Source organism: Panthera uncia, chromosome C2 (assembly GCF_023721935.1).
Source record: "Panthera uncia isolate 11264 chromosome C2, Puncia_PCG_1.0, whole genome shotgun sequence".
Taxonomy (NCBI): Eukaryota; Metazoa; Chordata; class Mammalia; order Carnivora; family Felidae; genus Panthera; species Panthera uncia.
In genome coordinates this window covers 22,259,171-22,283,543 of record NC_064810.1, presented here as the reverse complement: position 1 = coordinate 22,283,543, position 24,373 = coordinate 22,259,171, and the positions used below count along the sequence as shown (strand labels likewise).

Genomic DNA, 24,373 nt, shown 5'->3' with positions numbered 1-24,373 from the left:
AGTTGCTTTTAAGAGGGCCCAGGTGATCTAGCAACTGCAAAATTTATTTTCCTAACTTAGGATAGGAAAATTAAATTAAAATATATCACAGAGTTGGAGAGGAATTATGCTAAAAAGCTTAACTTCATCTTGGTAAACTTAGATGAAAAAATTTACTTAAAAATAGTTTTTATAGGGGAGCCTGGGTGGTTCAGTCTGTTGAGCATCCAACTCTTGATTTCAGCTCAGGTCATGATCCCTGGATTATGGAATCGAGCCCTGTGTCGACACCCAGCCTGCTTGAGATTCTCTCTCTCTTTCTCACTCTCTCTCACTCCCTCTCTGCCCCTCTTCCCTGCTAGCGCTCTCTCTCCCTTTAAAATAAATAAATACATAAATGAATAAATACATAAATAAATACATAGAAATAAAGTAAATAGAGTAGTTTTCATAAAACATTCATAGCCATCAAATTTCCTAAAGTGTTTGATGACAGAGTATTTCTTTCTTAAATGCTTCAAAGGTTCTGAATTTTCTTGAACATTTTAAAAATCTAATAAACCACTTAGACTGTTGTCATGTAGTGATATAGATATTCAATAATAAAAAAGTGAATAAGTAAACTATATACATAATTCTCTTAAAGCAGATATAGTTTTAAAATGTTTTCAATGAAAAATTGAAAATAATCATACTCATTTGGTATAATTAACAGTTTGTAAGAACTTTCAATAAGTGACTCCTTGAGAGTTTCTATGATTATTTGGTAAGTGCCTTAATTCTCCCAAGTTCCTTGATGTGGAGGCCAAGGTATAAAAGTGCTTGCTTGAAAAATGTTACAAGTCATTGTACCAAGATAAATCAGTGCCGTAAGTTCTCTCTGCATGTCTGTTGAATTTTAAGTGGATCCAGCTTTGCTTTGTGTCAGGCATGGAGTAGACTGATTAAGTTGTCAGTTTTTACTCCTCTGCAGGGGATAAACTGGCCATTTTAAATGCCATTGTTAAATGTTGTATTAAATTGCAACAGGCTCTGGGGCCCCTCATGGAACTTAGAAATGCCAATGACTTCATTATATTTATATTCCTATAAATTAAGAAAAGCTCTTTTGAATATCTACTATTTGATGTGCGTGCTTAAATTATAAATATTAATTTAAGCTTTGCTATGATAGCAGTTATCTTCGTTAAAATGTTGCCTATGTTCTATTTTGAGAAATAATTGTCATTTAGGAAATAAATTCTAGCTCTATATATTCCCTCCGTTAGCTTCTCCTGATAATTCTTTTTCACATTGGTGACCCTTGCTTCATTGAAGTAGAAAGGTCTTAACACCTTTGACTTTTTCCCTTTTTTGCCAATGGTCTCATTGATTACAGAGATAACTTCTATTTTGATCTTTGTTGTAACCTCCACTCCTATATTTCCATATTCTTTGTCACCAGCAAACCCAGATACTCAACGTAACATGCCCCAAGGTGTTTGTCCGCTTAATTCAATTTGTCAGTTATCTTGTCTTCTTCCTAACCTTTACTAAATGCCAATTTTATCATGTCAGTATCTATTTATAAATAATTAATGGAGAAAAATTTGAGGCTTGACATTTATCATGGCTTTTGAGATCCTCCAATGTCTTTTCAAAACTGTTTCTCCAATGGTAATATATTACCCATATTATACACGAAGACAACTTACTTTACATTGATTTACTAGCTATTCTCTGAATGTTCCTTGAACACTTTGCCTAACCTACAATATCCACCATCATTATATATTCCTTATATGGAATGTCTATCTTCTTTCTGTTTATTATAATATTTATCACATCTCTTTGTTTTTTTTTTTTTTTTTTTTTTTTTTTTTTTTTTTTTTTTTTTTTTTGTTTTATTGCCCTCTCTGTAGCCTTCTTGGTTATGAATCTCACTATGGCCATAATTGATGCAGGTCATCTTGTTTTATCATTTATCATTTTATGTAGTGGTAGTTTTTCAAAATAAATTGTAATTCCCTTGATGTTTGAACTATGGTTTATTATTTTTGTATATCATTGCATTTAAAAGAGTGATTTGCAAAATGCATGTAGTTAATAAATACTGATTTTTGTAGACAGTTTTTAATTTACCTAACTCTACTTTTAAGGTTGATATTACATGCATTTCTTTGAGAATAGTTCTCAGAAGACATAGATTTATCATGGCTCCACTCTTTCATATGTGGGTTAAAGCTTTTCCTTACTTTGAGATTCTATTGTGAAGATACTGGCATTTTTTTTTTTTTACTATTCAACCCCAATTTTAATAAAAAAGATGATTTATTGATTAATTTATAGGGAATGCCAATATTTAATCAGTAATGGTCCTTACATGAATTTAATCTATGAAATATTATACCCTTTACAGTTTTATTTAACATTACTATGTCTATTCAAAATACATAAAAAAAGTAAAACATAAAAATCAGATTTTTCAACATCGGTGAATGCCATTTTATTTTCAAATTCCATTCCTAAATAGAAATTTTAATTAGAAATGCTTAATATTTTTTTCTAAATGAACTAAAAGTCTCATTATGATACACATTAATTTTTTGGTGTGTACCTTGAGACAACAAAAATGAAGGAGAGATTAACTACGTAAGTATTAAATATGTCAGCCCTGTCCAGTTTTCTCTGAACACAACTTTTGACACTACAAAACTTTAATTTTCTTCTGACATTTGGCTCCAAAATGAAACCATTGTAGGTGGCTATGGGTCAAGAATGATTACAAGAAACTCTGGATGTTAAATCACTAGAGCCACGAATAAGAGATGACCTTAAATTTTAGTTCTCCAGGTTTTTCCTAATATGCACGTGTTTTAATGTATCTGTGGAGGTCAATTAGAGCAAATCCAGCCTTTGGGAAATGTTTTAAACTAGAGAATTATGTATTTTCTTCATATACTTTAATACCTGAAATATAACGATTTGTCTAGTCACCAAAATGTCCGTGAAAAATATGGTCTTGATTAATGGGCGAATTGATAGTTTTTACTGAATGAAAAATTAACCACGTATTTTAATATAAATTAACTAATTAATTTCAGGCTCAATTTCATTTTATTACAATGAATAGGTTATTATTTATTATACCCATTAGCAAATCAGTGTAAAATTATCCAGAACTGTATTTGACATTTAAAGTGCTTACATCCTTCAAGTTTTGTCTTTTCTATAAACTTTTCCTCTGAAAAGCAAATTTACTACAAAGACAAGTGAAGGGAATTATTTAAATAATAATTGGCAGACATTTCTCAAACTGTCTGATATCTTTAAATTCAATTTAAGGCAATGAAGTCATTCTAAAATTTTATATTGTCAATATTGTCAGTGTTCTGTACCTACTGTACAAGAAGCCCTTGGTTTTTATCCATTATTCTGCCATGTATTCGTATTTTATCAGTTTAAGAGACACAGAAGTGAGGTTGATAAGCCTCTGCCTTTAGAAATTTACATTTAAATAAGGAGAATTTAATTTGCAATCATGTAGGTTTCATTTGTTTAGTAAAAATGCTTACTGACCAAAGGTATTTATTTGGTGATACCATAGAGGAGGCTATCAAAGAAGATGTGTAAAGTTATTGGTATATTAGTTTTGCTTTGAAGATAGAATGTAGCCAGCTATGTGGACATGTGAGAAAGGGAGAGAAAGGCAGAGGAAATAGTTTGAGCGAGTACACAGTTGCAGGAAATTGAGTCCGTGGAGAAAGGGCAGGGAGAACTAATAATGATTGTCTCTAGCTGCAGAACATTAGGAAAGAGTAATTGGAAATAAACTTGGAAAGGTAGGTTTTCCTTCAATTAAAATTTGTATAATAATTAACTAATTGGATTAAGCAAATCCACTCTGAGGACTTTTGAAACAAGCAGGTGAAATTAAACAGTTTTATAAACTTATGCATGCAGCACCCTGAGAAATACTTCATGGAAAGAAAGCTTGAAGAGGTACAAGTCAGAAAAAGAAATATAGAATCTGATATATCACTCTCTTGGATTAAAATAAACATCTCACATTAAAATTAATGAGTCCATGTATTAGGGGAAAAGTGTTGGAAATAAGTAAGAATGCATACAAATGATATTTCAGAGGCTATATCTCTAAGACTTAAAAATTCATTGATGATGACCAAAAATGGAATATGAACAGTAGGCATTTTTGGTGGAAGGGGAATGGGTTCAGTTTGCACATAGAAAATTTGAAATTAAAATACGCTATCCAACTGGATTCTAGCTGAAGTTTGGAAATCATAGGATTAAATTTTAGAACAGCGCACACTAAAGATCCAAAGAGAAAAGGAAATAGGATATCTTAAAGGACAAAGAAGAGGGAGGAAAAAAAAAAGTGGAACAGAATGGCAATTCCCTTTTTATTTTCAGCCATCCGTCTTTTCTGCCTCCTTCCTTTCTATCTGTACGTATGCTCAGATAGTCCCCAATTTATAAAACCCCTGACCACATGCCCAGAATTGTGGATCCCCAAAGCCCCAGCCATCTCTTCAGATTCAAGTTTACTTACTATATGGGCAATCTCAATGTACTTAACTTTTGCAATTTGCCTCTGAGCCCATTACACTTAAACTAAATGCACCAAGAGGATTAGTTATTCTTCAGAAGGAGAAGTCCCCCTCTGTGAATTCTCATTGGAATTGGCCTTGTTTATATTTTTAGATATTCTCTTGTCCCTTGGTTCTACTAGTTTTCTTCCTATTCTTTCTAACTTCTGTGCTTTTCTTAATCTATTCTCCCTGAAATGTTAGAATTACTTGAACACTCATTGAGCCCCTATATGTACCAAGCACTCTTTGAGAATAAGGAATTATAAAAAGAAACTGGACCCAAGACCGAGAGGAGAGAAGAAAGCCATGTAAGCCAGCCTGGTTCCCAGAAAGGTGTCCTGAAAAAAAGGGAATTTATCCCTCGATGGTGAAGAGTACAAGGAAACATATTTTAAAGAGCTTAAACATGTACCACAAGTCTTTCTTGATAAATACTTTCTTCTTTTCTTATGTTTTTGATTCTACATTTCATTTCTCTAGTTGTTTTCAACATAGTTAAGTTACACTTTTAGCCTAATTCCATTTTTTGAAATTTCGAGGGTCTGTTTCTCCTTTTGGATGTTTTAATTGACTCTTGCTCATAGTGCCTTATTTGACCATGGTTTTTATAATGTTAGAATATGAGTTTAGGTTAAGGAGAACTTCATTTACAAAAATCTTAGGCCATGTGGAAGCGCCTGTGTGGCTCAGTCTAAGCGTCGGACTCTTGATCTCAGCTCAGGTCTTGATCTCTAGGTTGAGTTCAAGTTCCACATGCTAGGCCTGGAGCCTATTTAAAACAACCAACCAACCAACCAACCAACCAACCAACCAACCAAACAATAAAACAACTTAACTCTCTTTATCACTGCCTTTCTGCTAGTGGGCTGATTTATTGTATCCCCTTCTCGTTCCTAAGGGTGAATTTTATTCTGGTCCAGTGTTATCTGGTGTTCTATAGCATCCCCTTTTATAGACAAGTTTTGATCCTATGTTTGTACTATCTGTGCACCTTTTGGTTACTACCATCCACAGATTGTCAGTAACACTTTATGCTCTGGCTTTTAGATTTTTTTTTCTTCATTTTTTTTCCCCTTGAGACTCCATTACTTTACTGAAAACTCAGGTAATGCGTGTCGGGAAGTAAGAGATGGTGGAATGGGTTTGGGATGTAGTTACATTATCTTGTCTACCATATTATTAGAAACACATCTTTCAATTTGTATTAAACTATAATTCTAATTATCTTCTAACATGTTAGAGTATTCAGCTATTTTATTTTCAAATTTGACAATAAACTTATTAAACAGCTCCTCTATTTTATTGCCATTGTCCTGGTTCCTTCACCTAATTTGTTTATCTTGTGAAAATAGTGTTTATTCATGTTTCTTATGCAATATTTTTCCTTCTTTCATGGAAATAATTTAGTAGGTAGCCAAAATGTAGTTAATTTATATTTCTATTGTTACAATGACAGTATAGGATTTCAAATAAGATTCCAAATATTGGGCAAGAATTTTCTGTAGTTTTTGCCCCATGTGGTAGCACGTATATGGCCAAGAATGTAAATATGGAAGTGAGTATGAATTTATTCATTTACTTGGGAAATAAATTTCAACATGTTAGGTTAATTAAGTCCTGTATTTGGTCTAGTTGTAAATTTTATACTAATGTAACAGACATAATGTTGTTTGATTTTTATAATTAGATTGTATTTTATAAAAGTTCCATTTCTTCTTACAGGTAATAAAAATTTATAGGAAAATAGTTTCTGTTTGGATCATGTAGTTTATAGATCATGTGATAAAATCTTAGAATTTATGTTTAAAACCATACTTAATTATTATTTAAATTTTTTTTCAGCTCTTCTTCAAGTGACAATTTCACTTAGCAAAGTAGAGCTTAGCGTGGGTGAATCTAAATTCTTCACATGTACAGGTATGTATGTGTACAAATATTTTAAGATGATTACTTGTTTTGGCTTTAATTAATATTATACATTGGCAAAATTTAAATAGTGAAAAATAATTCTCCAAAAATAAAATCTTATAATACCACTGGGCTTCTGATGATGGAAGGTGTTAGCCATATTTTACATATTAAAAACTATGGAGTTTATTTCTGTTAATTTCAAATTATTAATTTTGACCATCAAACTAGCTCACTTATTTTGAAAATAACTTATCAAATAAAATGTATCCACAATAACTTAAATAAATTCAAATGTTATTCCTGTATAAATAATAATATTAGGATGAATATAAATATTATAACTGAATTACTTTTATAAATATGCAATGAATAAATTAGATATGGCACACTGCACTATAGCTATACCTGAATGAAAACTTTCAGACAAAGCAAATCAAATCTGTCCTTATGAAAAGTGAATTAAAAAAAAGATATTTAATCAGCAAAACTTTGGCAAGAATTTTATGACTATTAATCAAAAGTGTCATATATCATAATACCTGTGGGAAATTATATGGACCTCATTTAGTTTAATTATGCACATGCAGAATTTTTTCAGAAGACATTTAAATACTTAAGTGACAAATTCTAATTTAGCGTACTGTAGAAGTCACAAATGCACACATTGTACTTCTATTTATATTAATCAAATTCATTTCTATGCATATAAGCCTTCATACGTAAAGTTATGAAAAATATTCACATACGGTGGCTGGGGTGGCTCAGTTGGTTAAGCGGCTGACTCTTGATTTCAGCTCAGGTCATGATCTCACAGTTCACAGGGCTCTGTGCTGAGCATGAAGCCTGTTTAAAATTCTCTCTCTCTCCCCCGCTCCCTCTGCTCCTACCCCATTTGTGCTCTTCTCTCTCTCCTCTCTCTCTCAAAAAAGATAGAAAGTTATAACATATTTATAAATCATATATAATACATTATAATATATATTACATTAGAGTATGTATATATAATATCACATCTTATGAAAAACTAGGAGGGCATGATTCTTCATATTTTGCCTTCCTAAAGGTCTAACTAAATTGATAGGTCTGTTGATACATATTTTTGCATATTGACAAGTAGAAAGGAAGACAGCAAGTGAGATATTGGTTCAATATCACTTATCATGTCAGCAGAGCTTTGGAATAAGAGTAAAGATCATTGTTTTTAAATCTTATCCATATTTTATATACACAAATGCACAGATGCACATACATAGCTCAATTGTGTAACATATTCACAGAATAATTAAATAGTCTAAAAATTAAGTTTGAAAATGACATTGTATTATTTTCTTAGATTCATTATATATAACATATATATAATATATGTTATTTATGTTATATATATATGTTATGCACTACATAATGTTATTACATCTGTAGGTATTACATAAGGTCAAAGTAAGGAATAATTTAAAAGAATGAATTAACATCATTCAATGGTACTACGTTTTGCTCTTAAAATAAGGCAAAATAATTAAACATCTTTTTTCCTTTTATACAAAGATGTATAACCAAGAGCCATATTGTTATTGTGGAAGCAGTCTTATATATGTTAAATACACAATAGTGAAACAAGAATCTAAAAATAAAGATGCTAGAAAACCTTGCAACCCTTCCATATATATATATATATATATATATACATATTTTATATATATATATATATATATATATATATATATATATATAGAAGCATTCCGGTTTGCAAATATATATATAATATATATTATATATTATATATATATTTACAAAATATATATATAACATATATAATATATATTATATATAAATATTTACAAAATATATATATATAATATATTTTATTACAAGGTTGACTAAGTTGACATGACTCTAAAGTTTCCTGACACTAGAACATAGACATCTAAATCCAGTAAAATGAATGTCTTAAATTTACACTAGAAGGGAGTCAGACCTTCAGAGAGCTAAATAAGATTATGTCATAATTAGCAAATGAATTTGTACTCCACATTTTTAAGAAAATAAAAATTGTAATGTTATTTATTAGTATATCCAGTAGTTCAGTACTGTATATCCAGTATATACAGTAGTTCAGGCTTAATAAAAAATATGAAAAGTTTTAAAGGAAATTATTTATTAGAGATGTCATCAAAAGAGAATCATGATAGGGTGCCTGGGTGGTTCAGTCAGTTAAGTGTCTGACTTCGGCTCAGGTCATGATCTCATGGCCTGTGAGTTCGAGCCCCTTGTCAGGCTCTGTGCTGACAGCTCAGAGCCTGGAGCCTGCTTCAGATTCTATGTCTCCTCTCTCTGTCCCTCCCCTGCTTGTGCTCTGTCTCTCAAAAATTAATAAACATTAAAAAAAAATTTTTAAAAAGAGAGTCATGACTGCTCTATGAAAATCCAAAATGAATTCTCCATGAGAATGAAATTTTATACCATATTATCAAGAGTGAAAATATCCAAAATATTTCACAGAATGTCCTATATAATTTACTGTATAAAATTAAAGTTTATATTGTTCAAATTTAAAATGATGTTCATTTAAATTACTCATTTGTAGTTCTTTATGGAGATGGGAATTAAAACAAATACATCCCCTAAATGAGTTATCCCGTAACCACTGTGGTTTTATAGTTCTGTCCAGAAAGATCTGAAGATAACATAACTAAGATCCATTTAATATTTTAAGCTAAATGTTCTTTCATACTTTTTGCTCCAGCATGTCTAATTTGATATGGAAAACACAATAATTTGTTTCTAAAGCCATTTCTTGGGAAAAGTATAAGAAGGAACAATGTTCTTCAAAGTGGTCCTGCAGATGTTAGCATTTCCCCTTTATGCATTTCCCCTGATACTTTTGAGTTAATAGCACATACCGCTTCCACAAATTATCCTTCAAGTAATTAGGTGAAATACATCCTTTTTGTCAGTAAAAGCAAACTTTGGAAGTTTCAGCTTTTACGAAGAGGATAATAACCTGGATTCTGAATTGGAAAACTGAAATAAATGTTTACCTTGTAATGATTTGGTTGTAATTGCCTAGCAGTATAAGTATCATTTCAATGCATTCTAATTATCATGTGATTAAATAGTTAACAGTTTTAGATTAAAATGATGAAACTATTCATTTTAGTTGAGAAAAAAGATTAGGGCTCCATTTTAAAAATAGTCATTGGCCTTATCTGTACAAGTTTAATAACTTGGGGAATTAATTCCAAATTCAGTATTATCAAAAGCCAAAGTTGATTTTGCATAAGATTTACATTTTTATGAGCTGTGCTTTATCGGGGAAAAAAGTACTGTCTCCTGACCCTAGCAAAGAGACTTGGGAACAGGTGAAATCATGTTAGTAATTGTGTTTCTGGTCAGATATATCTATCACATATAATTTATGTCTGACACGGTGGCCAAGGCAGTTTCATAACTTAACTGTGGTAATAGTTCATAGATTGCTATGGTAAAGTTTCAACTATCAGGGCTGAAATTCCATACTGGAAGTTTCCTATAGAACTTTTGGGTTTTGCTTACGCAAACAGGGCTGAATTCTCAACATTGGATAAATAAAAATGAACATGTGTGCTAACATTTGTGTTTACTTTCAATTTTGTAAGATTTTGAGACTTCCAGCCTTCTCTTATTTACATTTTTTTTCTAAATTGTTAAAAGTTGTTACATAATAGTAAATGTCAATGCCAAAACAAACACTTGAGACATATTTTCAAACATTTCTTTTCCATGGCTCTCTGCAGCAATTGGTGAACCTGAGAGTATAGATTGGTATAATCCTCAAGGGGAGAAGATAATTTCAACACAGAGGGTAGCAGTGCAAAAGGAAGGTGTTAGATCACGATTAACCATCTACAACGCAAATATAGAGGATGCAGGGATATATCGTTGTCAAGCAACAGATGCCAAAGGACAGACACAAGAAGCTACAGTTGTATTGGAAATTTACCGTAAGTTATGCATTTATTAGTTAATTGAATTTGTGGTTGTATAAAAACTTGAACATAATGCATTTAGTAAAAATTAACACCCATTAATAACTATGTGCTAGATAATGTTGTAAGACCATTGCAAGTATCAGTTTATTTATATTTTGCCATGGTGCATCTCTAAAATGGAATCGATAATAGGAAATAGTTTATTATAAATATAGATGGAGCCAATTCTCTTGGTAAAATAATAGAGATGAAAATGTTTTCATGTTCTCCAGCCATTAAAAATCTATTGGGTAAATAGAAAACAGTAGAATATTTAGTGTTAGGAAATTTATCAGAAGTAGTTTTTCACTCTAAAATAAAAGGTCAGGATTAGAAAAAATGACATTACGTATATGATAGCAGTGACCAGTCTAGAATGAGAATTGAGGGTCAGTGAACAGGAGTAGACACAGAAAAAGCTGGAAATTCATCTAGTGGAGAATAATATCTAGCTGGATTCTTCACCAACAGAATTTTCTTTAAGATGATTTTCCATATTTACACTTGATTTTAGGAATTAAGATTGACAGTTTTCTATATTCCTTCCCCTTTCTTACATATAGGAATCATGTTTTTTTTTAATATGACATTTATTGTCAAATTGGTTTCCATACAACACCCAGTGCTCATCCCAACAGGTGCCCTCCTCAATACCCATCACCCACCCTCTCCTCCCTCCCACCCCCCCATCAACCCTCAGTTTGTTCTCAGTTTTTAAGAGTCTCTTATGTTTTGGCTCCCTCCCTCTCTAACCTTTTTTTTTTTTTTTTTTTTTCCTTTCCCTTCCCCATGGTTTTCTGTTAAGTTTCTCAGGATCCACATAAGAGTGAAAACATATGGTATCTGTCTTTCTCTGTATGACTTATTTCACTTAGCATAACACTCTCCAGTTCCATCCACATTGCTACAAAAGGCCATATTTCATTCTTTCTCATTACCATGTAGTATTCCATTGTGTATATAAACCACGATTTCTTTATCCATTCATCAGTTGGTGAACATTTAGGAATCATGTTTAAGAATACTATGAATGAAGCCTGTTGACTCCTTAGGGGTGAAACCAGGCTGTATCACTTAATTTTGTGGCCTTGAGCAATTGCCTAACCTCTCTGTCTTCAGTTTCGTCATGTATAAAATGGAATAATAGGGGCGCCTGGGTGGCTTGGTCGGTTAAGCGTCTGACTTCGGTTCAGGTCATGAACTCACGGTCCGTGAGTTCGAGCCCCGTGTCGGGCTCTGTGCTGACAGCTCAGAGCCTGGAGCCTGTTTCAGATTCTGTGTCTCCCTCTCTCTCTGCCCCTCCCCTGTTCATGCTCTGTCTCTCTCTGTCTCAAAAATAAATAAACGTTAAAAAAAATTAAAAAAAAAATGGAATAATAGTAGTACCTACCTCTTACATAGAATTGTTTTGAGCACTACATTAATTAATATTGTATAAACTCCTTAGAAAAATGCCTCACAATTCATATGTGATAGTATTTTTACCACATATTAATGAAAAATATGTGAAAAATTACAAATTTTTGAAATAATAACTCATAAGGCACCCCCTCCCTACAGCTTTATTGTTATTATTTGGGAGATACGACATGAGAAAAAAAGGCAAAGTCTTCCCATGCCATGACTTCCTTTTTGATGTGCAGGGCAATTTGTTGGGATAGTATTGTCCTCATTTTTCCTGATTTAGACTCCCCCTACTCCTTTTAGTTTCTAAGCTCCTTAAGAAAAGGTAGTATATTTGTTTATGTGATTCCTACTGTACCTATTTGATAAGTAGAAAAAATTAAATTGAAACTGTCATTTCATGGACATAATATTTGGAAAGATTTTTCATTACTTTGAATGATGCAAAGGAAGGTGGCTGGTGTTTTGTTTGTATACTAAAGAAATGACTTTTTTTTCCTGGCAAGAACAATGAATAACTTTTTTGAAAATTTCTCAACAAGCATAAATATCTATGTTCATTCATTCATTCAACACACTTACTGGGTGTCTACTACATAACACACAATATTCTAAGTCCTAAGGAGTAGTACCTAAAACAGAAAATGTCACTGGCTACTTGGTACTTATATTTTAGTGAGCGGAGAAACACAACCAATGAATGAGCTTAGAAGAATACATGAATGCTAGATATCCATGCTGTAGAATTCTATAGTGAAGGAAATAAGGGGGTAAAGAGAGGAGTTGAATGGGGAAGGGAGATGGTTATTTTACTTGTGAAGGTGCAGCAGAAATCTGAAGGGATTCAGAGGAGCACAGATGGCCAAGGATGAGAACAAACCTGGAGTGTTCAAGGAATTGCAAAGAAGACAGTTTGTCTGGATCACAGGGACTTGGAAAAGAGAGAAGATACTGGGATTGGAGTTGGGGGGCTGACTCCAGTTCACATAGGACCTAGTCTGGCATCGCGAGGACTTTGACCTTTCTTCTCGGTGAGATGGGAAGTTCTCGAGTAGAGGAATCACATTATCTGGAATCAGGTTTTAAAAGATCTAGCATTAACTAATGATTTTATTGCAGCATCAATCCACACACAGATTTTGGAATATTTTATTGGGAGAAGTGAGCAATAATACTTTTACGGTTTGTTTTACTTTCTTGATGCAGAAAAACTCACTTTCAGAGAAGTGGTATCTCCTCAAGAATTCAAACAAGGGGAGGATGCAGAAGTGGTTTGCCGAGTTAGCAGCTCACCTGCCCCTGCTGTCAGCTGGTTGTATCATAATGAGGAAGTCACCGCTATTTCCGACAGTTAGTATTTTGGTAACTCCCTAAATTATATGTTCTAATAATATTGCAATTTTTAAAGAGACTGAATCTACCTGACTGAATAGAGAAATTTTATTTTTTTTGATCTCAAGTATCAAACGGTTTTGAGAATCTTCCAGCTCTAAAGTGGGTGTTGGCAAACCATGGGTCTTGGGCCGCAGTCAGCCTCTCTGCTGTTTTTGTATGGTGTCATGGGATTACAGCCAATCCTGACCATTACACAGTTTGCATGGCTGCTTTGGGGACAGGGTTGAACAGCTGTGATACAGATGATGTGGCCTACAAAGTCTACGATACTTATCACTTGCAGATTTACAGAAAAAGTTTGCTTACCCTTATCCTGTTCAAGAAAAACTTAGTAAAAACAGTAGAAGGGTAATAAGTAAAAGAAAGAATTAATCCTGATGCATTCAAATTCTATATATTACAGTTTATACATGATCCCATGGGCTCACTCTGTAATCTTAAAATAATAACCATATGAATCCTATTTATTATTCTGGCACTGTTCTCTCAAAGACACCTACATGTTCTAAATATTATGGTATGATGCATATGGATAATAGACAGAAAAGTACATTCATTCAAATTGTCTTCATAATTTTGATTCAGACTGAGCTAAAATTCCAGAATAATATGACATCTGAAATTGAAAGCATAATTTGCTTACATTATGCTATTTTACCATTGTGCATTGGGAGCATTTTCAATTTAGAATATTTTTCAATGCACCTGCATTGCAGAGAGATACGAAATAATTGAATCTTTTTAAATACTTTCCATCTTGGATGATTCCGTTGTGTGTTTCTAAGAGATAAAACTTTTATAGCATAAAGGAGAGAAAGCAGATAGTATCTATTTTTGAGTATGTACAGAGAATGTATCATAATCATGTTTAATAGTCTTTTTTTAATTTTGAGATAATTTTTCTGGTCTTGGCATTTTCAGTGCTTGTCAGTTATCGACTAGCTCTCTTTTTCTGTATTATAATAGGTGAGAAATGGTACTTTATTTCCTCTTATTTTATTTTAGGACAACTGCTTTATATTTTATTAACATATCACATGAGTACATTGTATAATGTATTTTCAGCTATTTTACCCTCAATAATAAAGAAAAGGCAGTTCTTGTATAGAAGTTAAATGACAATGTCTAAACATTTTCACATTGCCTCATCTTAGGCTTTAAGTGTACATCTGGTTTATTGTAAACCTTAATTACAAGAAGGTTTTGAAATGAATTATAGTTTTTATTTTTTTATTTTTATTTTTTTAACGTTTATTTATTTTTGAGACAGAGAGAGACAGAGCATGAGTGGGGGAGGGTCAGAGAGAGGGAGACACAGAATCTGAAGCAGGCTCCAGGCTCTGAGCTGTCAGCACAGAGCCCGACGTGGGGCTCGAACTCATGGACTGCGAGATCATGACCTGAGCTGAAGTCGGCCGCTCAACCGACTGAGCCACCCAGGTGCCCCTGAATTATAGTTTTTAAAAGACACATGGAACAAAAGGCTCAAAGCCAGGACTTATAGTCCAGTGTGATGGTGTTGGAGGAACACTGCTTCTCTGCCACAACTCACACACTTTTCTCCAGTATGCAGGGACGGACGTATTTGAAGGTAGAATTCGATTATGGCTCTACTCCTTGGCCATGATGCTTTGAATAACTTTTCTAACTGTTATCTAATTCAGATTCTGTATCTGTAAACAGTGGGTTATTATCTCTATTTTAAACAATGCTTGTGAGTTTCAAATAAGACTTTAGGCATATAATAAATATTTGTTAAATGAATGAATAAAATTTTTGTGTATATATCAGGTTCTCAGCAAAATGACATTGATCTTTCTCCTTCCTTCTCATTGAGTTTTTAAATGTTGAGAAGAAGTTTTACCAAAATTATAGACACTCAGGTTTTATCTAGAATAAAAAAATCCCATGTAAGTGAAGGGACTAGTCTAAGCATGAAACCTAGTTCTCAATTGCATGGCAAGCAAAGAAAAGAAATGACATCTTTTTTTCTTTTTAGTTCTAGGACATAAAGGAATTAGGTGAATTGTGAGGAAGGGCAAGCTTTTCTAACCTTTTAATATCAGAGGAACCTGCCACGTAGTTTATTGTTGGACAGCTTGTACATTCATAAATAATTTACAAGAAATAATATTCTTCATCTGATTATACCTTGTATGATCCCTTTATTAAAGCTAATGGAATAAGATTAGGTTTATAGGGGCACCTGGGTGGCTCAGTCGGTTGAGCGTCCGACTTCAGCTCAGGTCATGATCTTATGGCTCGTGAGTTCGTGCCCTGCGTTGGGCTCTGTGCTGATAGCTCAGAGCCTGGAGCCTGTTTCCGATTCTGTGTCTCCCTCTCTCTCTGCCCCTAACCCACTCGCATTCTGTCTCTGTCTCTCTCAAAAATAAATAAATATTAAAAAAAATTTTTTTTAAAAAGATTAGTTTTATAACCTTGAAAGGAACATATAAGGGGATTTAGAAGAATATGGTGTATCCAGGTAACTTTCTGAAGCCTTAATGTGGTGCGTGAGTAAAGTTTGCAGGCTCTAGATGAAATAATGAAGGCTTGGATATGTCCATCTTATTACCCATGCTTTTGGTAGCAGCTGTATGGCAGGTAGTCTTAATTAAAATTTCAACAAAATATTCTGAGTGGAGGTCCTTTCCATGCTACTTGCTGAAAATAACCCATCTGCTAAATAACCTAAGCATTTAGGAAGTAAAGGTGGCATTTTGTTACAAAAGTTGAAAATCCTGACTTTTAGGATCCCTCAATGGAGGGATATGATATCGCAGATGCCTGTTTCAACCTCAGCCAGTTTGAAAGTTATTTCTAAAATATTCTAAGTGCTTTGATCATTGCCAAATGAAGTACCCTTTTTGCATCAAAAACTGTGGATAAAATCATCTTGTTCAATATTTTTTTATGTAATCTCCCTCCAGTATAGAAATTCATTCAATTTTGAACTAGCTGTTGAAAGCCTACTATGTGCCATCTAGCATGCTAGGTGGTTGTTATTCATAGTTAACTCGATAAACAAGTTCACTGCCTTCAAATGCTAATAATCTAGTAGAAAAGATTAATAGAGAAATCAGTGAAAACAAAGTATGTTGAAGTCTATGAGAAGGAAAGTGTAATGATAGAAGATAATAAAGAAAGAATACCTCAACTAGTTAGGGCAGAGGTGGGAGTCCAAGATGCCTGCTGAATAGAGAAGTAACACTTAAGTGGTGGGGACTTGTCAGGAGGGAGAACATCATCTGCAGTGGCCTGGAGGTGAAAAATACCATGAATGGTGCTCTAGAACCTGGAATAAGTTTATTATAATGAAAATTTATGAATAAGTGCAACTGGAATACTTATACTAATAGATAAATATAAACTAGGGTTGGTCATAAAGAACTAATAAGATAGGAGACTGAAAAGGAAGGTTGAGCCGAGTCATAATGACCCTGACATCTCTGCTAAGGAATTTATCCAAAAGCAACATCACTAAAGCATTTTAATCAGAGCAGTAACATGACCTGATATGAATTTGGGAAGGATATTAGTGCTTCAGTGAGAAGAATGAGTTGGATGGTAGTCAAAGCAAAACTCCAGGCATTGATAACAGTTCAAACCCTAATGAAATAATTGCTGAAGGAGAAGGAGATTTAGACTAAGTAATGATAAAGGGGGAAGTGACAGGACATGGGATTTAATTGGATATGTAGATGGAGGGAGATGGAGAAGTCAAGGATGATTCAAGGAATTGGACTCGGGCAAATAGTTCAATGTACAGACATGCTAAGACAGAACTGGAGAGACCATATGAGAAATTTCAGGTGGAAATAGTACAGTGAATTTTAAGTTTGCTGAGATTAAAGTATTTCCAACCCTTTTCAGTAGGTACATCTGCTATACTGTTACAGACTTTTCTAATTCAGGTAATGGTCTTGTCTGAAGAAAAATTGTGAGACTCAAAATATTGATGGTAATTGAAGCCATAAGAGTAGATGAGACATATCATCAGTGGCTGGGGAATGAGAACAAAAGAGGGCTAGAAAATAATCTGCCTAAAGAAGCATAAAGCAGATCACTTACTGAGTATTACATTTTTTCATTTATTTTTTAATGCAATAATGAAATTTAAAAAAAACACGAAAGTTCTGTATAATTGAGAGAAGCTAATAACCTCTAATAGTCAAATAGTCCTAATATCCATAGTTATGTGTAATTGATTGAAGCAGTGCTTTCTTCAAGTGTTTTCTACAAGCACATATTCATGATGTACTTCAGTTTGATAGTTCACTATATCATTCCATGGACTTGACACCCATATCTACAATTTGACATGCAATTTTCACATGGTTTGTTTTCTGTATGGAAACATTGGGATGTATTTACATTTAGCAGGTAACTACTATTTTTCTAATGTTCTAATAACTTCTCTCAGACAGTAGAAATACTATATTAAAATGGCCATTTGATTAAAAGTTTACAATTAGAAGAAAGATTGATTTATTCCTATCAAAATATGTATTATAGACATTCAAGTCATTTTCCTTTTTATATCAAATATTGCCTTCCTGATTAAAATAATTCTTCTGCTTACTAATTTTGTAACTAAGTATCCTATAAGTGTTAAAGAACATTATAGTTAAAGGATAATACATATTTTAGTAATTTAAAAATACTACAATAATCAAGGTATAATTATGAGCATCCCTAAGTTTGAACTATTACAATTTATAATTGCTTCTCATTCTAATTTCCAGCCACATGCTCAAGTAGAGGCTCTTTTAATTGACTTTGAAATGTTCTTAATTTTTAGGAGTTCTGAGTTATTCCAGGACTTCTTGTGAGTTAAACTTTAAAATTTCTTGAGGATTCTTTTTCTCCAGGCTTTTCTTAGAGAAAAGGAAAATTTACCAGGGAAAGCGTATGTATAAAAATTTGTGTCTCTCTTCTTTGGGTCAACCTAAAGAAGAAATAAATATTATGGGAAAGTTTGTATAGTAGTCCCTCCATGTCCACAGGAGATATGTTTCAAGACTCCCCAGTGGCTACCAGAAGTACCAAACCCTGTATATACTTTTTTTCTAAAAAAAATGTGCTTATGATAAAGTTTAATTTATAAATTAGGCATTTAACTTATAAATTAAGAGATTAACAGCAATTACTAATAATGAAATAGAACAATTACAACAATTTTATTGTAATAAAAGTTATGTGAATGTGGCCACTCTCTAAAAATAGCTTATTGTACTGTACTCACCCTTTTTCCTTTGATGAGGCAAGATGATACAATGCCTACATGATGGGATGCAATGAGGTGAATGACATAGGCATTGTGATATAGTTCTGGTAAGATGTCATAAGGAGGATCATCTGCTTCCGGGCCACGGTTGACTGAAGGTAAATGAAACTGCAGAAGGCAAAGCCATAAATAAGGGGGACTATCGTCCTTCCTGAGCTGAAAATCATGTGTCTCTTGCTTTACAATCAATATTTTCTATTTCCAGGAGCCTCTGAATCTACCTATTTCCGCTCTTTATTAATTATCTCTTCCTTACCTGTATTAAGCACAGTCTTCTCATACTCTGATCACTCTCCTATTTGTATTTGTAGTCCAAACTAGAATTGGTATGGCATTAAGAAATTGTACTAAGGAATCATATGGCAAATGAATCCCAAATCTGAATCGAACCCAAAACAACCTAATATAGCAGATTATGTCCACTCGGCATCCCCAGCCATCCATTCAGTGATCCAAGCTGAGGGAAGCTGTACCTTTTTCTCATGCGGCTTCCATGTTTACCCTACCTGTCTATCAAGCCAGCAGATAGGGGAAGAGCAGTAAACATTGGAATAGGTCCAAAAAGTAACCTTTAATGGTATAACAGTAAATACCCTGGAAGAGAGCACCTTAAACTAATGCCATTTCTACTTTACCAAAAGGTACAACGGGGTTGAGGATGTCTCTCTCATATTTACCAAAGTATCTCAAATACTATGCATACCAAAAAGATGATGTTCAATGATATATTAACTGATGAAATTTAAGATACTGCTTTTACAACATGTTTCAAAATGGACTAGATGTGAGAATATTGTTTACTTGATAAGAAGAGAAAAGGTCCTAACACCGCAACAAAATTGCCATGACTAAAAAAACAGACCAGACATTATGGAAAACATGTTCAGGCTGAGATGATGCCTAGGCTAGCCAGATTATTTTAAGCAATCAACTAATGCATGCCCTCTAACAGCCTATTTGTATGTATATTCATGTGCATACACTCATACACAAAATGGAATCTTGAAATAAAATTAATAAAGTCTAATCTATTCATTATTAAAGTGGATTATCTTGCATTTAGAAAAAAATTCAAATAAATTCAAGATATGGCCATTTTATATGTCCTTTATGTGACTTGAATATTACTGTATCATTTAGCTTTCTCCTAAGGGTATACAAAATTATTAGTTTAATTATTGTGTAAGGAAGGCTATTCAATCAATTTTCTAACCCTTTTCCATCCTTTAGTTGCTACATATTTGCAGTCAAAATGTCTTCATGCCTGCAATATCTAATCTCTCAGCATTGTTCTTTTGTGTATCATTTCTGCATTCAAAGTACCAAGGGGAAAATAATAGCCTAACCATTTTATGTGGAAATAAAGTCTTGAATGTATTTTAGAAAAAAAGGTGTAACAAGGCAGTGTGGAGTGGAAAAATTGAAGCCATGAAATTACATTTTACTTTCAAATTTGAATTTGTTTGTTGATGAAAAGTTTGATAGTGTCAGACAAGTGCCATATTTTAACTCTTAGCAATTTAGAACATACTGGACTCTGCTTTCAATTACTGATATCATTTCCTCCCCTTTGCTTACTTTCTAGATCGCTTTGCTATGCTAGCCAACAATAATCTGCAGATTCTCAACATCAATAAAAGTGATGAAGGTATATACAGGTGTGAAGGAAGAGTGGAAGCTAGGGGAGAAATTGACTTCCGTGATATCATCGTTATTGTTAATGGTAAGCAGAGAATAATTTGTACATATTTTATTGTTGCATTTTAGCAATATTTTTATTAAAAGGGCAACTCTGTAAATACGGCACTTTAATAACCTTTTTGGTACCTGGAGGAAATCTCCCCACCTCTATGATCACATCTATTACATTGTCTATAGTCTCACGGGCAGGATCTGCGACTTATTTAACACTGTCATCTTCTTTCACTCTTCAACTCTGTAAGGGAGTAGTTGCCTTTTGCTGGCTTTGTAGTTGTTGAAAGAATGCCAAGTGAAACATAGTAAAGTGTCATACTAGATTTGACTTTTAAATTGCATGAATCACTGGTGGCTTAAACTAATCTATTTAACAGTTTTGTAGGTTTTCTCAAATTTAAATTTAATAATTGAATCCACAAGGAGATTAATAACTAAGTTTATGGCATCACGATGACATCTCTTCTTCCTAATTTGGCTTCTCCTGCTGTATTTTCTGCCTGTGTTAACATGACATTCTATGAGCCCAGAAGATATATTGTTATCCTCCTAGTGCCTCCATTTTGATGATCTAATCTATAATTGACATATGCAACACACTTTTTAACATCTCTCAAATATATTCTACCATGATGCCCTCCATAAGAGTGCTGCCCTTTCAAATTGCTTTTCTTCTTTTTCTTGAATTGCTACAAGCTGTTTCCTCTTCTCCCAGTCCCATAATTCTACTTCTTCTCCATCCAACCTTTCACCACTTAAAATTGCCAATGCTTCCTGTTAACTTTGAGACAAAATTAAAACCACTTTTCATGGCATTGGATTTCTTTTATGGTCACCAACCCCTCTTCCCTAACATTCATTCATGAGTAGCCCATGCCTCAGCCATATGGAAATATTAGTAGTAACACTGCACAAAATGCACTTTTGGTTTTTCTTCTGTTTTAAAATAAAAAGTTAGTGGTACCTATAATCCCACGGGGTTCTATAAGCAGAATGTCATTTGTTCTTTCTGGGATAGACAAGATCTAAAATTAAGGAGTTAGCCACACATTTCCTATGAGTTGGAGCTGGGACAGGGAGGAATAAATCTGTGTCTTCTATATCCTTTCCCCATCCCGCCACGAGCTAGCTCTCCAGTTCTTTAAGACTGGAGAACACTAGGAATCTCATATACCTCTGAAAGAGTTCATTGGTCTTTCCTTTTCTGCAATAAAGGCAGTTTAACCACAAAGTTCATGCTGAAAGACAAAGAGAATATTAAAACACTGCTATCTTTTTCTCTCCTTCTCCAAGCCTATAATTAATTGGGATTTGTGGATAATATAATGGAATAGAATAGGTGTTATGACAGGGAAGCTAGACAGGCTCGTAGAAATTGCACATGCTCATGGAGGAGGCCAAAGTGCCAGGCCTTCAGAGGAAAAGATTTTCTTTTTTAGAGGTGTTGAGTCTGGTATTTATGAAGAGCACTATAGTCTGGAGATTTTGACCTTCCACACAGGTGGAAGATTTCAGTGCATGAAGAATAGTTTTAAAATGGAGGTTTGTAGCTATATCTCCATCTATTTCTATTATCTATGAGTATCTCTAAACTATTTATGTCTTTATTATATACAGTACACATACATAACTTACATTATTGAGTTTAATTATTGACTTAACTTTCTAGTGTGCTTTATTTCCAAAATAATTTTCGTTGCCATATATAAATATATTTTGTCACAAGCAAATACTGTGTTCAGTATTCTTTTATGAAAATGGAGATTATAATATTAGTATTATATGTAAAGTTTTGGAAGCAGTATATAAATATTTACTATTAGATGTTATATATTCATATATATATATATATATATACACACACACACACATATATATATATGTCAAATCATGCCTATATTTTTACACTAAAACAGTAACTCAAATATGATATAAAAAGAAATGAGGGGCGCCTGAGGGGCTCAGATGATTAAGCATCCAACTTTTGGTTTTGGCTCAGGTAATGATCTCAGGGTCCATGGGATCAAACCCCATGTTGGGCTCTGTGCTGACAGTTTGGATCCTGCTTGGAATTCTCCCTTCTCTCTCTCTGCCCCTCCCTTCTCTCTCTCTCTCTCTCTCTCTTTCTCAAAATAAATAAACATTAAAAAAATTTTAATAAAAAAATAAACGATATCTGGCAGACATAGCATATTCACCCTTTATTAACTATTTTGCTATTGTAATTTTAATACAATATTAATATTAAATTAATATTTTAAATACTTTAACACATTTATAAATGTCCTAATCTGTTTCCACACTAGTTGACCTGTGAATTTTTATATATGATTACATTTATTTTGAAGGAAGCAAATTGTTTTCAATTAACAAAGTTTGAATCTTCGAGTCCATCATGGTAAGCGCTCAAACTGAAATATTTTGTTCTGTATATCTATTCCTATTATGCCGGAGTTCACAAGAGGATAATCACTGGATTGTGTTCTTTTGTGCCACTCAAATCAATCCTGTAGGTAGTTTTCTGTTCTGTCTGCATCCCACTGACCCTCCCAAAGGGAAATCATTCTCCTTCCACATCCCAATTTCCTCTGACAGAATCAACTACAGATCCTAATCTGACCTTTGCTCAAACACTGCTTTATCTCCACTCATTCTAATTAGTCACATTTCCCCTTTATGGTCAAAAACTCTCATACCTTAGAATTCTTGGCATCACTTTTCTTCAAAATAACAGTGTTCACAAAAATCAACCATCGATTTATTCGCCTTCTGGATGATACGTTTGGACCCTGTCAAGGGAATGCATTGACTAATGCCACCAGTTCATCTGTGCTTTTCTCTCACATTTTGCCTTTATTTCAGACAGAAGAGTCATTCTGCTACAGTCTTATTGACTCTTGTCCTGTTACTGGCTCCTTTTAAATGTTGAGCTCTCCTTAAAAGTATCTTCTTAATATTTCTCTCTTATAAAACCTCTTGAAGATATTTCAGTGGAAAGTTCGAGGCTGCAAAAAATAACCATAAAATAAAAGCAATAGCTTTATCCACCTTATCTTTCTTCAACTACAAATATGACCTGTTCTATGACCTTTTCCTCAACTTATATTGCGAGCCCCTCTCTCTTAATTGCTACTTATTTTTTTTATCATGATTTGGATTTTATCCTGGACCTCCTTTCTTTGTCTCCTTCCCCCTCAAGTGCCCTGGAATCCTGACCAAAGGCTCCAGCAACTATTTATGTATATTCACTGCTTCCTTGTGAGATCTTAGCTCTGGAAAAAACTCTGTTCTTTCTTTTATTTTTTGCTCCTTGAAAATTTTTCCCTCATGTTTCTTTTCTTCCAATGCATATACTTTTGTTTCAATAAATAATTGAAAGGTATTTTTGCTAGGTTCCTCTTTGGTACCAACAATACTAAATCTTAGGAATATTTTTTTTTTCTTAACTCCCTCTCTGACTTTCTTATCATATTTCTCAATGCCTGTGTGTAGTTTTTTTGCAAACACTTTCTTTCCTCCCTTGAAGAGGTTATGTATTACTGCTCATTGACATGTGGATTGTGGCGCTTCCAGTGGGAGAGTTGTGCACCCCCACCCAACTGATGAAGCCACTTGTCCTGGCCAATGGCACATATAACCAAACAATGTACACTGTGACTGAAATTAGGCTGCAAGAAGAATGATATGTTTTGGTTTTTTTTATCATGTTCTTTCCTTCTGACATGAAACTAGCATGACCCCAAAGAGAGACTTTTCCATCACCTTGGATACCTCAATGAAGACATGTGGAGCAGAGTCATAGCTGATCTGCAGGTGCAGACACGTAACATAAATAAGAAATAGAGCACATTTTTTAAGCCCTGAATTTTAGAACCGTTGTTTATTGCAGAAAAGCAGGCAAATGCAGTGCCAGTGGCCTTTTCCTACTTAAATAAGCAAATTAAACACTACATGACCTAGGGATACTTCTGAAATTACTTCCCTGAGTATGCTGCAGATGTCGTATAATCCCATTTTCTTCTGATGGTGATCATTTCTTGAGATTTTCTTATCACCTTATCAGACAATTGGAAATCCAACTGAAGATTTTTGACTGCAGTTTCAGT

The 24,373-nt window shown here is 33.5% G+C and overlaps 1 protein-coding gene across 1 annotated transcript in view; it reads left to right on the top strand.

Annotated features, from left to right (window-relative positions):
- Nucleotides 1-9,772: 9,772 nt before the first annotated feature.
- The window catches only part of NCAM2 (neural cell adhesion molecule 2), a 219,847-nt gene continuing 205,246 nt past the window's right edge, over nucleotides 9,773-24,373 (top strand). Inside the window, exons 1-4 of the mRNA XM_049629156.1 lie at nucleotides 9,773-9,848; nucleotides 10,253-10,459; nucleotides 13,097-13,240; nucleotides 20,158-20,295. Of these exons, the coding sequence (XP_049485113.1) occupies nucleotides 9,773-9,848; nucleotides 10,253-10,459; nucleotides 13,097-13,240; nucleotides 20,158-20,295 (565 nt within the window). The remainder of the gene's footprint in view (nucleotides 9,849-10,252; nucleotides 10,460-13,096; nucleotides 13,241-20,157; nucleotides 20,296-24,373) is intronic.